This window comes from Silurus meridionalis, chromosome 15 (assembly GCF_014805685.1).
Source record: "Silurus meridionalis isolate SWU-2019-XX chromosome 15, ASM1480568v1, whole genome shotgun sequence".
Taxonomy (NCBI): domain Eukaryota; kingdom Metazoa; phylum Chordata; class Actinopteri; order Siluriformes; family Siluridae; genus Silurus; species Silurus meridionalis.
In genome coordinates, this window is record NC_060898.1 from 17,589,930 (window position 1) to 17,602,982 (window position 13,053).

Consider the following 13,053-nt stretch of genomic DNA (forward strand, 5'->3'; position numbering starts at 1 on the left):
TCATGTGTGTGTGGTTTTGTGTGTGTGTGTGTGTGTGTGTGTGTGTGTGTGTGTGTGTGTGTGTGTGTGAGACTGAACAGGTCACGTCTTGTTTAGACAGAGTTGGTCTGCTCTGTTTCAGGTAGGCTCTGTTCAGCCTAACCATGAGATGAAAAAAGGAAAGATACAGGGAATGCTTATTAGATTATCTTGCACTTCTTATGTAAAACCTGTGTACTTCATTTACAACAGCCTTCATTAGTCTCCCTCTGCTGTTAGGATTATGTACTGCACTTCTCATTTTACAAGACACAGCTATTCATGTCTTATATTTGGCAAATATTGAAAACAGCTTTCTATACAGTTTGCATGTATGTTTACACTTTTTCCTTTTTTTTCCACATATTGTTTTTTATTTAATAATAAACAAATGTCTGAGTGTGAGGTACTGCAGCCCGATTTATACCACAGCAGTGTGGCAATGATTAAATCTTTAAAGTAATTAAATTAAACTTTTTTTTTTTAAAGAAAAAATTTTTTGTTTGTAAATTTAGAAAGCATCAAAATATTTTGTGTGCCTTGAAATATAGGAAATTTCTTTTACACCAAAGTGCTGCATTCTCGAATCTGATTGGTCAGAAGGTGTACATATTTTATAACATAAGCTTGGGCAGTATGTTTGGTTGCACAATTAAACTAAAGTTAATATTATTGCACTTGTTTATGTATTCTATTGTTTCCATAGTAACAGCCCAGTTACAGAGCCATTGCACATGAACAGATTTCAGAAATGCGTGAAATTGTTGAATTGGTGAAATGTCTGTGATATGATGTTTATTTATCGTATTTAGACAAAGCTTGTTGTGTAAAATAGTCAGAAAGAGAGAGTGGTGAGGGAATGCCCTTTCCCAACTAAATTAATAGAAACCTTGTTTTGTAGATGTCAAATTTTAAACCTGTGTGTGTGTGTGTGTGTGTGTCTGTGTAGGCTCCAGATAGCACAGGATGAGCACCGCTCAGTGGAGGTGGAGAAGGTGAATCTGGAGCAGAAGTTGAAGAATGAGATTAATGAGGCTAAAAACGAGGCTCACAGACTTCAGGAGCTGCGTGGGGGCACAGAAAATGAACTAAGCCGCCAGAAATATGCTGAGGAGGAGCTGGAACAGGTTACGATCACACACAAAGACACACAAACACACACCTATGATTTTCACTGAATTTTATTATATGAAATAAATAATAGACAAAACATAGTAAACATACAGAGCAAAGCTAACCGAACTGTGCTGCTAGATTTCCAATTTATTCCAAAGAATATGAGCAGGGTTGAGGTCAGAGCTTTTTAGCGGCAGGCCACTCAAGATCTTCCGATCTAACCCATGTAAAGAATATCTTTAGGTAGCTCACTTTGTACACAGGGGCATTTTTATGCTGGAACAGGTTTGCGTCTCCTAGTTCAAGTGAAGTGAATCCAAAAACCTCTTATACAATTGTGTGTCTCCAACTTTGTGGTAACAGCTTTGGGAAGAACCACATGTGGCTGGAAATAGTATTGTTTTGGGATTCCATTATATGTTGTGTAGTGTAAGAGAAATACTAATATTAAAATGTGGGCCCAATTTAAAATAAAACTGACATCCAACATAGACTCACATTTTCACATACAATATATTACAATCCTAAACTGTTTGGCAAATACACACATACTGCACAATGTGCTAATGCTGTCACTAAATTGTCTGTGTGTGTGGTGTAGGTGCGCACAGCTCTGAAGAAGGCAGAGAAGGAGCTGGAGTCGAGGAGGTGCTGGTCTCTTCCTGAACCTCTGCAGAGGTGGCTACAGGTCACACACGAGGTGGAGTTGCAGTACTACAACATAAAAAAACAGAATGCTGAGAAACAGCTTCTAGTGGCTAAGGAAGGGGTGAGCCATCACACACACACACACACACTCATTTGAACTATCACCAATGTACTGTACTGGTCCGTGCTGCAGCATCACTTTGTCTACTGTCTTTCTGTTTTAAGTTGTTTTTGCACTCAATGTTGCACATGTGCACGTTATGTGTCCTAATTGATCACAAGATCATCTAATTCGTCCACAATCACACATTTTGTTTGTGTCTTTTGTCCTAACAGGCAGAGAAGATAAAGAAGAAGCGAGGCACATTGTTTGGGACGTTCCACGTGGCTCACAGCTCCTCACTGGACGATGTGGATCACAAAATCTTGTCAGCTAAGTATGTTTTTAATTGACGAGAGTATTAAATGAGCTATGCATTCTCTGCATTGTCACACTTTACAAAATAATCAATGAAAGTCTCAAATGAATAATCTCACACCTGCCCTCACATTGATTCCTAGTTGCAATTTGACTCTCAGCACTTAGTTGCATATTTAATAATATATATTTAATAATGATGAGTTGAAACTCATCATTCACTAACAATTTTTCAAATGGTCAGCATCTGCTTCCACTCCAAGTCTTGCTATAATTCTTTAAGCTTTATTTAGAGAAAGAAAATTTTGGCACTGCTACATGCATCAGCTTAATTCATCCCGTTCACAGACAGGCTTTAGGGGAGGTGACAGCAGCTCTGAGGGAGAAGTTGCATCGTTGGCAGCAGATTGAGTCTCTCACAGGTATGAGCATTGTAAATAATCCAGGCCTGTCGTTTCTGGCCTCGGCTCTCAACCTGGACCCTTCCTGTTTGGGGATTCGGACTGCCCCTCCACAACACCTGCTGCTTTCTGATGATCTAGATGACATGGACGAAGACATAATGTCCCCTGGAACGCTGCGATGTGAGTTCAAGCCCACCACCACACACACACACGCACACACTACACTCTTGCACTGAATGAAAACCTGGCAACCTTTCCCTCAGCAGAGCTTGAATGGCTGTTCTGGGCCTTTAAGTCTGTAATGTTAGTAGAAAATGTGGAGTTTATGAAACTCTGTTCTAACTGCCAGATATTTACAGATGCCGCCTGGCAGATGGACCGGCGAGTGAGTGACCTTTGGCCTATGGCCCCTGAGAGCCTGTGGAAACATTCTGGTTGGCATCACCTCCTCATTATTTTAAACAATCTAACATCTTTGTCCATTTCTTCCTGTCACTCTGGAATGTGCACTATTAACTCCTAAAGCTAACAGAAGCCAGTTAAAATCTACATTCTTTTCTTTTCGTTATAATGGTTTAAATGCTTTCTAAAGTGTGGGCCTGTGGGGTCAGGAACACTGCATTTCACTCCAACACTGAGATATGCATGGAGTGCTCTCTGGTCCAGACACCAGTCTGTCAGTCTATGGCACAAAACACAATCACATACTATTTCACACCTAGAGGCAATTTAGCATAGCCAGTCGAAAAATTATTATAAAATAAAATTTAAACAGTAATATAAACCTTGCAACCAGATCGACTGTCAGATCATCTGTTAGTGATTATTTGTATCTTAGTATTGACCAATCAGAATTGATTGGATTTGTAACTGGATAAATACTTAAAGCAATAAGACATCCCCTTCATAAGATGAGCAAAGAAAACATAGAATAAAAAAAATTCAAGCAACTGGTTGAGAACCTTCTCAAGCTATCTACTTCGCAGGAAGTAAAATGCTGTCTACAGACTGGGAAATAACATACTTTCTTTAATACAGGAAGTAAAATGCTGTCTACAGTGCAGGAAGTAAAATGCTGTCTACAGTACAAGTAAAATACATTCTACAGTACAGGAAGTGAAATTCTGTCTACAATACAATACAATTGGTCAAAATAAATGACCAATGTATTTTGTTTATCCCAGTTATTTGCTTCCTGTGCAGTTGAAGAATTCATACCTAAATAAACCAAGGTGGTAATTCAGTGGTTTAGCTAATGATTTTATGATAAACAGGTTAGACATTTGAATCCTAGTACCACCGAGCTGCCGCTGCTAGGCCCCTTCGGCAAGACCCTTAACCCTCTGTTCAGTTGTATAAAAAAATAAATAAATGTAAGTTGCACTGGATAAGTGTGTGTGCCAAGTGGCATAAATGGAAATTAGCACATGTTCATCAGTCATTTAAAGGATCACATTAAGTGATGGCAAGTGTGGTGACAAGTGAAACCTCTAATCCAATGCAACAACAACTAACACCTCTGAATGAGTGAAATAAAGAATGTGCATTGAATGATTCATTCGGTTTTCTAAGTAAGGCTTCATACCGAAACATATTCATGTTACGCCTTCTTTAAACTTAAACACTTTAAGCATCAAAAACCCGATAACCTTGATATGAAAATGCTTTCTCTTTCTTTTTTGTCAGCAACTAACACAGCTAAAACAGCTTTAAAAATGATTGTTCGTGTATGTGTGGATGTGTTTTTATGTACACTTTACAGGCCATTTCAAGGATGTAAACAACAAATAGGGTGCGATGATGCTGCGCATGTCTGGTCCCAAAGCATTTCCGGTGGCGCCATTTATAAAGCACGAACCTGTCAAAACAAAACGACTAACACGTATTTTTACGTTTTGCCAAAACAAAACGGTTAAGATATTAAAGCTAAAAATAGATGATTACCTGGTATTACCAGACCCCTTAAACATTTACCTGAAGTACCATATTCTGTGGCTAATGTTTGAGTTTTACCTCCCAATGTTCAATAAACCAAGTATTGTGATCTCCCGAGCTACTTGTCGGTGCGATTCAATTCTGTGTTAGGTGTCTGTTTATCTCATTCATATTAAATTCTAATTCATCATGTCTTTTTGGTTTTAGATATAATTAAGTTGCTAGTCACTGCTGCAATCCAAGCATCACATTGTGTTTTGTTTTTGAATTTTCCGACAGCAGGTTAGTTCCTGGTCTGCGAGAGCATTCAATCCCAGAACAACATGGTCTTACTTTTAATTTTTACATTTTTAATCGCAAGAATGAATAAACTGTCGCAGTATCATTGTGTATAAGGCGTCTCCCTGCCAATGTTTTTAATGTGCGCATTAGCTAACCGGAAATGTCCAAGGACCAAAAACGTCACTTTCGTACATAAACGAATGTCCCTTGAAATGGCCGAAACAACCACTGAACTCTGTAATCCACTAACATGATCTTTTCACTATTGGGTTTGATTGCTGCCATTCTAAGCCTTTTTTTTTTTTTTTTTACACATAACTTTGCACTTCCTGTTCATCAGCTTTTTTCTTCCTGAATCATTATCTTTTTTTAATAAAACATAATATGCTTCACTTTCTTTATGTCTCACCTACTACAAAATTTTAACATAAAAAATATTAACTGACCATCACTGTATCTGTTTGTGCTTTACACAGCTATAAGTCATTTTGTTGAGTATGAATCTGTACGAACTTTTGAATCATCAGATGTTTGGTTTAGTTTGGTTTTAAGCTTCATAATTAACTGAACCAATAATGTCAATGTGAAGATAGGACAAGGTCAACAAATGTTTGCACTTAAGAACTGAAAGAGTTCAGTAATTGTAATATTTATAATAGTAAATAAAATTGTTTTGTTCATCCCGGCCCAATTTTCAGGATACATCACATAGCAACATTTATGACAAAGCTATATCAAATAATGTTGTTTCTATTATACCTGTGAATAATTAAGTACTGATTTGTCCAACACTGTATAGCCAGGCTAATGTGAATTAGTGCAAAAGGTTTCAGCACAGCAAGGTTGTGTAATCACATATATAATAGTGCCTAAGCACCGTCACAGTAATATACCAAATACCAGAATAAACCCAGTAGGGGGCGATGCAGTTACACAGTACATTATGTGCATTCAAAAACACTTGCCATTTCATTTTACACCGATGTGAAAGGGAACTTGTATAATTGAAATACAGTAAATAAATACTTATTAACATTGCGCGTATTGTTCTCAACAGCTTCCAGTGCGATGCCGGTGCGGCCGCAGCATGCTGACCTAGCGCTGAGTTCTCAGAGGTTGGTAGAGGACAGTGACAGTGAAGTGGTGCACCTGCACACCCCCTGGCCACCCAGTCGCCCACACACACGGCAGACTCGCAGCTATTCCATAGGCCAGCTGGACTTTTTACCTGCTCCTTCTCTTTCCGCTACTCTCTCTCATCCCTCAATCACATCTTCTCCTTCACTGTTACTCTCTTCTTTCTCTGGCTCTCGTTTCACTGGTTTGCTCTACCGCTCATCTAACTGCCACTCTGTGGATGCTGTGCTCGGCCTCCCGCCCGTGGGGTTCATTGCCGCACGCCATCACCGGAGAGCTGAGAGCAGCGGGTATCTCACAATACTTTTGCAGCCAACTGCTCGCATGTGACTCATAACTACTGTAGCACTGCGATTAAGGCTAAATGCTGTTAGGCTTAACACCCAGAGTTCTGCATGGTTCTAGTGGTATTATTCAGGCCGTAGAGAAATAAAATCAAACTTGAGTTGTTTTGATAGTGCTTTACATCTTTAAACAAACAAGCTTTTATCCAGGTTCATAATGCACTAACATAACTCATCTGCTGTTCCATTAATGCAGTTTCATAGATGTTTCTTTAAGCAGAATTTTTAAACTGTGTGTAAAGATATACTACATAGACAAAGGTTTGTGGACCCTGATCATAACATTTATATGTACATCCCACCACATTTAGTTCCAATTTGCTGTTATAGTAATGCCCAATCCTCTGAGATGTTCCACTAGATTTTGCAGTGTGTTTGTAGAGATTTGTGCTCATTTAAGTTGTATTCTGATGTAAGGTTAGGAATCCTGAATGCAGTCAGCATTTAAATGAATCCAAAAGGTGTTTAGAAGGGTTGAGGTCAGAGCTCTACAGCAGGTCACTCACGATCTTCCACTCTAACCTATGTACAACATATCTTTGTGGAGCTGACTTTGTGCTCAGGGACATTGTCATGCTGGAACAGGTCTTCTAGCTCAAGTAAAGGGGAAATGTAAATGCATTCAAATAGCCTATACAATTGTGTACCTTCAACCTTTGACAGTTTGAAGAACCACAAACAACTGGAAAAGTGAGGTGTCCCCATAGGTTTGTCAATAGAATGTATATTTTCAATATATCAGCTATACATATTCTTCCATTTCACAAATATTTCTGTTGTCTTTTGCATAAACACCATTTATGCTTTGTCGCTGCTTGCTGTGCCTCCTGCTTTACATTACTTACATTAAAATTATGAATATGTTCTCACCGTTTTGCTGCACTGCACTAACAATAGTGTGGTCCTTCCTGTTATACTGTTATACTATCATTTTAAAGGTTTAAAAGTCAGCAGTGTCAGAATTCAGAGTGAGTTTTTCAGCCTCAAATGTACAGGTTAACTTGCCAATTGCAGGTTGAGAAACTTGTGTATGTTAAATGATACAGTAAAAGTAATTGTGCTCGAGTTTGATGCAGGTATTTAAAAAAGTATGTTAGTTAGATCCTGATTAGCATCATAGCTTCAATGCAAAGCTAAACATAGATACATCAGACACCATACATGACTCTGCTAACTGGCTGCACTTTGGTGTGACTTGGGTAATAATAATATTTTTCTGAATAAACTTTTTAAACATTTTAATAATTTGTGCATAAACCCCAAACTTACAATTTATATATTAATGCTGATCTGCTGAATATCAAGCACATTTTAAAGACACTCTTTTTTCTGTCTCACTCCTACAGAGATCTGAACCACTCGGATTCGGACTCGTCTCCGTCTCTGTATCATTACTCTGACAGTCAGCATAGTTCGTCCACAGCATTTGGCGGTAAGTCCGTGCTTTCACGGGCTAACGGGGGTGGAAACAGCTCAACCAACAGTCCCATCTTTACTAAGAGATCCCTTGGCATGGAGAAATGCGCCAGCCTGGGAGAAATCCACATCCAGTCTGGTGGCCTGAGCTCAGCTGCATCCACTCGCTCCCTCAGCACTCCACCCATAGACATAGACGGAGCTGCAGGAGGGAAAAGCCGAGGCAAGAAGAGCCCAGGGGATGAGGACAGCACGTCCACAGGTGAGGATGCCGAAGTTTCCAGCTCCAGCCGCAAGAAGCACGCCCTCTCCAGACTCTTCCACAAGCAAAAGCAAAAGAAACACCAGTGACCAAGTGACAGCACCAGAATATTTTAATGTACTTCACACCAATGACCCCAGGATACATCAGTAATGATGTGTTCCAGCGCATCTACATGATGTATCTTTTACCAGTACTGTTTTAATAGGCGTATTTCTACTGTAGGATTTTTTTTATGATTTGATTTATAGAGTAATTGGATTGTGTCATCTGAAGGGAACAAAAGTATTAGTCTTTTGCAGCAAAGTGTAATTTTTCTGTCAAATAATTTATTCCATAGATACAGGCATTTAGTAGGTACCTAGATTCTATTCTGAATAGGGGTGCAATGGTACACATATTCATACAGAAATTTTCGGTACAGGGCTTTCGGTTTGGTACTCGTGCACCGCATGCAATCCTTATTACATGGGGAACATATTTACGATCACAGTCCCCCCACAGAAACATATTAATTGGTGGACCTCAACTTCACTATTTTGTAATCATTATTACATTTGGAAACAGTGTCACTGTGGAAAGTACAAATAAGATTTGTAGTGTGTTGAAATGATTTTTAGTGAATTATAAAACTCAGATTTTGTGTATATGAATGTTAAAGTATGATGAAATATGTAGAACAGTTAAATAAAACATATTTTGAAAACAGACACACACCCACACACATATACATGACCATTTTACCCAAATGGGATTACTATATGTAATCAATATAATAAATAATAATAAATAAATATAATTTTTGTTATTTTTGTATATTACATTTTTTATAAATTATAAATATTTTATATATTATTTACCCAAGCAGTCGTTTAAAAAAAAAAAAAGTAAACCGTTGATGTTGACAGTTATTAATAATAATAGTAAACTGTGTTAATGAAAAATGATAAGCAATTTTAGGTTTTGCAGTTCTTCCCCCTAACTGTACCCAAATTAAACCATGACTTAAAAATGTAGGTACCGAACTGTGAATTTTGCGTACCGTTACACCCCTTAATTTTGAAGTTTTGTTTAGTTTTTTCTTCCATTGCAAGCTTGATGTGCCACCTGTGTAAAGGCCTGGATACAGTAAAGAGATGCAGTGTGAAGTGTAAAGTGATGTGTGTCATAAATGTGTATAATAATAGCTTATTCACTGTAGAGAGCATGAGAATATGCACAGACAAACAACTACAGTCTGCTTTTTTTTTTATAGATTTTTTTTTTACTGTTTTAAATATATATTTTTATATATCCGAGCAGGCACCAAAATTCTACAACTAATGTGTACTTGCATTTATTTTTCTTTTCTGTTTGGTCTAAGCAAGGCCACTGTAGCCTTCTTCCATAGAATGTTGTTATTGGCTAATAAGGACTGGAGCCTTCAAGGTTTGAAACGTCTCAAGGTTTGGCATGTATTTTGATATGCTTTTCTACTGAGCATGGTTGTAAAGAATGGTTAAACTACCATAGACTTCTGGTCAAATCAACTGGCCATTCTGCTCTAATCTCTCTCATAAACAAGCACCATCATTCTGTGTAAACTCTCTTGACTGTTTTAAGAAACTCTGAGGAGATCAGCCGGCTCTGATGTACTCAGACTGACCTGTCTGGCACAAACAACCAGGAAAGGGTCACTGAGATCACATTTTATCTCCATTCTGAATATTATAAATCGAAGCCCTTTATCTGTATCTGTATAATTTAATGTAAAGTGTTGTTGCCACTTGATTGGCTCATTAGACAACTCCATGAATCAGCAGGGATTTATGTATTCCATTTAAAGCGTAAAGAACTTTTAGCAAATTTTCTCTGAAGCAAAAAAGCAACAGGTAAGTCTAAATTGTTGAACTCCATCAATAAGCATTTAAAGTCTGTGACTATATAAAGTTAGAACAAAACTACAGCATTTCCACTGCAACGGTAAAGCTTTCATGAACAGTAAGTTCCCAGTGAATGGGATTTCAGGTAAAAGAATGTTTGTAGATTCTTACGCATGGTAATTGCACATACACTGTAGCTGCAGTGGTGGTGGTTCTCTAGTTGACAGACACTGGAGTAGATGTTTATAAGGATGCAGGTACAAGTACAGGCAGATTCTTTATCCTTCCATATCACACCTTCATGTAAATGTGAACTAAAATGCATGTCTTTTAGAATTTTAATAAATGTATTTATTAAACTGTTAGTAATGTAATAGGCTTATTGATTTGACGGAGTCATCTTGTTATCAAAACGTGGTCATTGTCAAAGTCACACTTATCTATATTTTCTGCTTCCAACACATCAATAAATGACTGTTCACTTGATATCATATCCCACAGGTGCCACTAGAACAAGATAATCAATTCATGACACCTATCAGTGGCTTGTATATACACCAGTTTCATTGTTTTTGTTTTTGTTTTTTTTGTACTATTGTATATAAGCTAAAGTTCATGGACTAATGACTATAGGATTGTATGTGCTTTTTAAACATGCCATTCCACATAACCTCCACTCTTCTGGGAAGATGTTCCTAATTGCTAAAGCTGGGATTTGGTTTTATTTATAAATAATTTTGCCAGTCTGGCTGTTTGTTAACCCGGATGCATGTTTAATCCCCCAGTGCACATTTGCTTCTCTGTTTGATTGTGTCTAGTCTTTTAATTTTTTCTCTGGATTTTTTTGTGGAGTTTTATTTTTGTTCGTTTTCCACTTTGCATTATTGATTTACATTAAACATCATGGACTTTATATCGGCTTCAAGTTTGTCCCTGCACATGAGTACGCACACACGCTGGCTCTAAACCATACAACATTGCTTATCAACTTTACCTTTCACTCTTGCTGATACCCTTCTATTGCAAATCACTCCTCCAACTCTTTTCTGTACACTCCACCCTGCCTGCACTCTATTCTTCACTTCTCTAACACACTCTCCATCACTTTGCACTGTTGACTCGAATTTCCAATCCTCCACCTTTTATCACCTCTACTCCTTACAATCGCACCACTCCACTGCCCTTCCTCTCATTCAGACATACACTATATTGCAAAAAGTTTGTGGACACCTAGTCATAAGTATGGTATGTGTTTTTTGAGCATTGCATTCCACGTTTTGTCCCAATTTGCTCTAATTCTGGTGCTTGTGAAGATTTGGGCTCATTCAGGCATAGGGGTGTTAGTAAAATCAGGTACTGATGTAGGTGAGTTAAGGAGCCCTGGGGTGCAGTCAACGTTTCAAATTTTCCAAAGGTGTTCAATAGGGTTGAGGTCAGAGTTCTATAGCAGGAGATCTTCCACATCAAACCATGCAAACCATATCTTCATGACAACATGAAAGAAGTGAGTTTGAAATCTTTGCAAATGTATTAAAAAGATAAAAAAAATCACATGTGCATAAGTATTCACAGCCTTTGCCGTGACACTCAAAATTGAGCTCAAGTGCATCCTGTGTCCACTGATCATTTTTGAGATGTTTCTACAAATTGATTGGAGTCCACCTGTGGTAAATTCAGTTGATTGGACTTGATTTGGAAAGGCACACACCTGTCTATATGAGGTCCCACAGTTAACAGTGCATGTGAGAGCACAAACCAAGCCATAAAGTCCAAGGAATTGTATGTAGACCTCTGAGACAGGATTGTGGACCTTACTCTAAACTTCTTTAATTCTGCTTAGGTTCCTTTTACTTGTTCCACAAAATGGGAAGTAATTTTGGTAGGCCAGTCACTCTGAGGAAGTGTCATCACGGTTCCAAGTTTTCTCAATTTGTGGATAATGGCTCTAACAGTGGTTTTCCACTGTGCCAAAGTCCCAAAGCCTTAGAGTTGTCTTTCAAACACTTTTTATATGTCACTTACTTTGTTTCTCATCTGTTTTGAATTTCTTTAGATCACTGCATGATAGTTGCTTTATAAGACCTTTTAGTGTGCTTCACTTTGTTAGACATGTTCTATTTAAGTGAATTCTTGAATCAACAGGTCTGGCAGTAATCAGGACTGGGTGTCTCTTCATTGGAAATAAATGTTTTTTATGGCCCATTTTGAAGCAGCATGGCTTATATTTTCATTGACTATTTTCCATGGAGTTTGGTTATTTGGGAAAGTATTTTTTATACATTGACCAGGCATTATAACATTATGACCAGTTGAGTGAATAACACTGAATATCTCTTCATCATGGCACCTGTTAGCGTTAGAAGCAAGTTACTTTGCAGGTACCTAAACTCATCCACTTTCACCACCTCTTCTCCATGCAACTGCACCACTCCACTGCCCTCCCTCTCATTTACACACATGTACTCTGTCTTACTCCTACTGACTTTCATTTCTCTTCTCTCCAGCGCATACCTCCACCTCTCCAGGCTCTTTTCAACCTGCTCCCTACTCTTACCACAAAATAACAATATCATCCACAAACATCATAGTAATGGAGACTCCTGTCTGACCTTGTCCGTCAACCTGTCCATCACCACTGCAAACGGGAAAGGGCTCCACTGCCATCTCTCCTAAACATCTCCATGCTTCTACTGGTATGTCATCTGGTCCTACCGACTTTCCACTCCTCTTAATCGCTGCTCTCACTTTCTCCTTACTAATCCTATCCACCTTCTGCTTCACCATCTCCACATCATCCAACCTTCTCTCTCTCTCTCATTTTCTTCATTCATCAGCTGCTCAAAATACTCCTTCCATCTCAACACACTCTCCTCTCTAGTCAACACATTTCCATCTCCTTCCTTTTTTTGCTTTAACTTGCAGCACATATAAATCCTTTTCTCCTTCATTAGTGTCCAACTTCTCATACAGCTCCTCATATGCCTTTTCCTTTGCTTTCGCCACATCCCTCTTCACCTGCTTCCGCATCTCCTTGTACTCCTGCCTACTTTTCTCATCTCTCTGCTCATCCCAATTCTGTTTTACCAACTTCTTTCTCCTTATGCTCTCCTGTACTTCCTCAGTCCACCACCACGTCTCTTTATCTTCCTTTCTATTTTCAGATGTCACACCAAGTACATTCCTAGCTGTCTCCCTTATCACTTCTGCAGTA

At 38.4% G+C, this 13,053-nt stretch overlaps 1 protein-coding gene across 5 annotated transcripts in view; it reads left to right on the forward strand.

Moving 5' to 3' along the window:
* stim1b (stromal interaction molecule 1b) overlaps positions 1-10,755 on the forward strand; it is a 31,167-nt gene extending 20,412 nt beyond the window's left edge. For 2 of the 5 annotated variants that reach the window (XM_046867781.1, XM_046867780.1), the window contains exons 8-14: positions 968-1,145; positions 1,736-1,903; positions 2,119-2,219; positions 2,549-2,784; positions 2,964-3,038; positions 5,879-5,936; positions 7,649-10,755. In XM_046867781.1, coding sequence (XP_046723737.1) covers positions 968-1,145; positions 1,736-1,903; positions 2,119-2,219; positions 2,549-2,784; positions 2,964-3,038; positions 5,879-5,936; positions 7,649-8,069 — 1,237 coding nt within the window. In that variant the 3' untranslated portion in view covers positions 8,070-10,755. Of the gene's footprint in view, positions 1-967; positions 1,146-1,735; positions 1,904-2,118; positions 2,220-2,548; positions 2,785-2,963; positions 3,039-5,878; positions 6,032-7,648 lie in introns of those variants that run through there. The other 3 variants (XM_046867783.1, XM_046867782.1, XM_046867784.1) reach the window with 3 other exon arrangements.
* Positions 10,756-13,053: the final 2,298 nt, after the last annotated feature.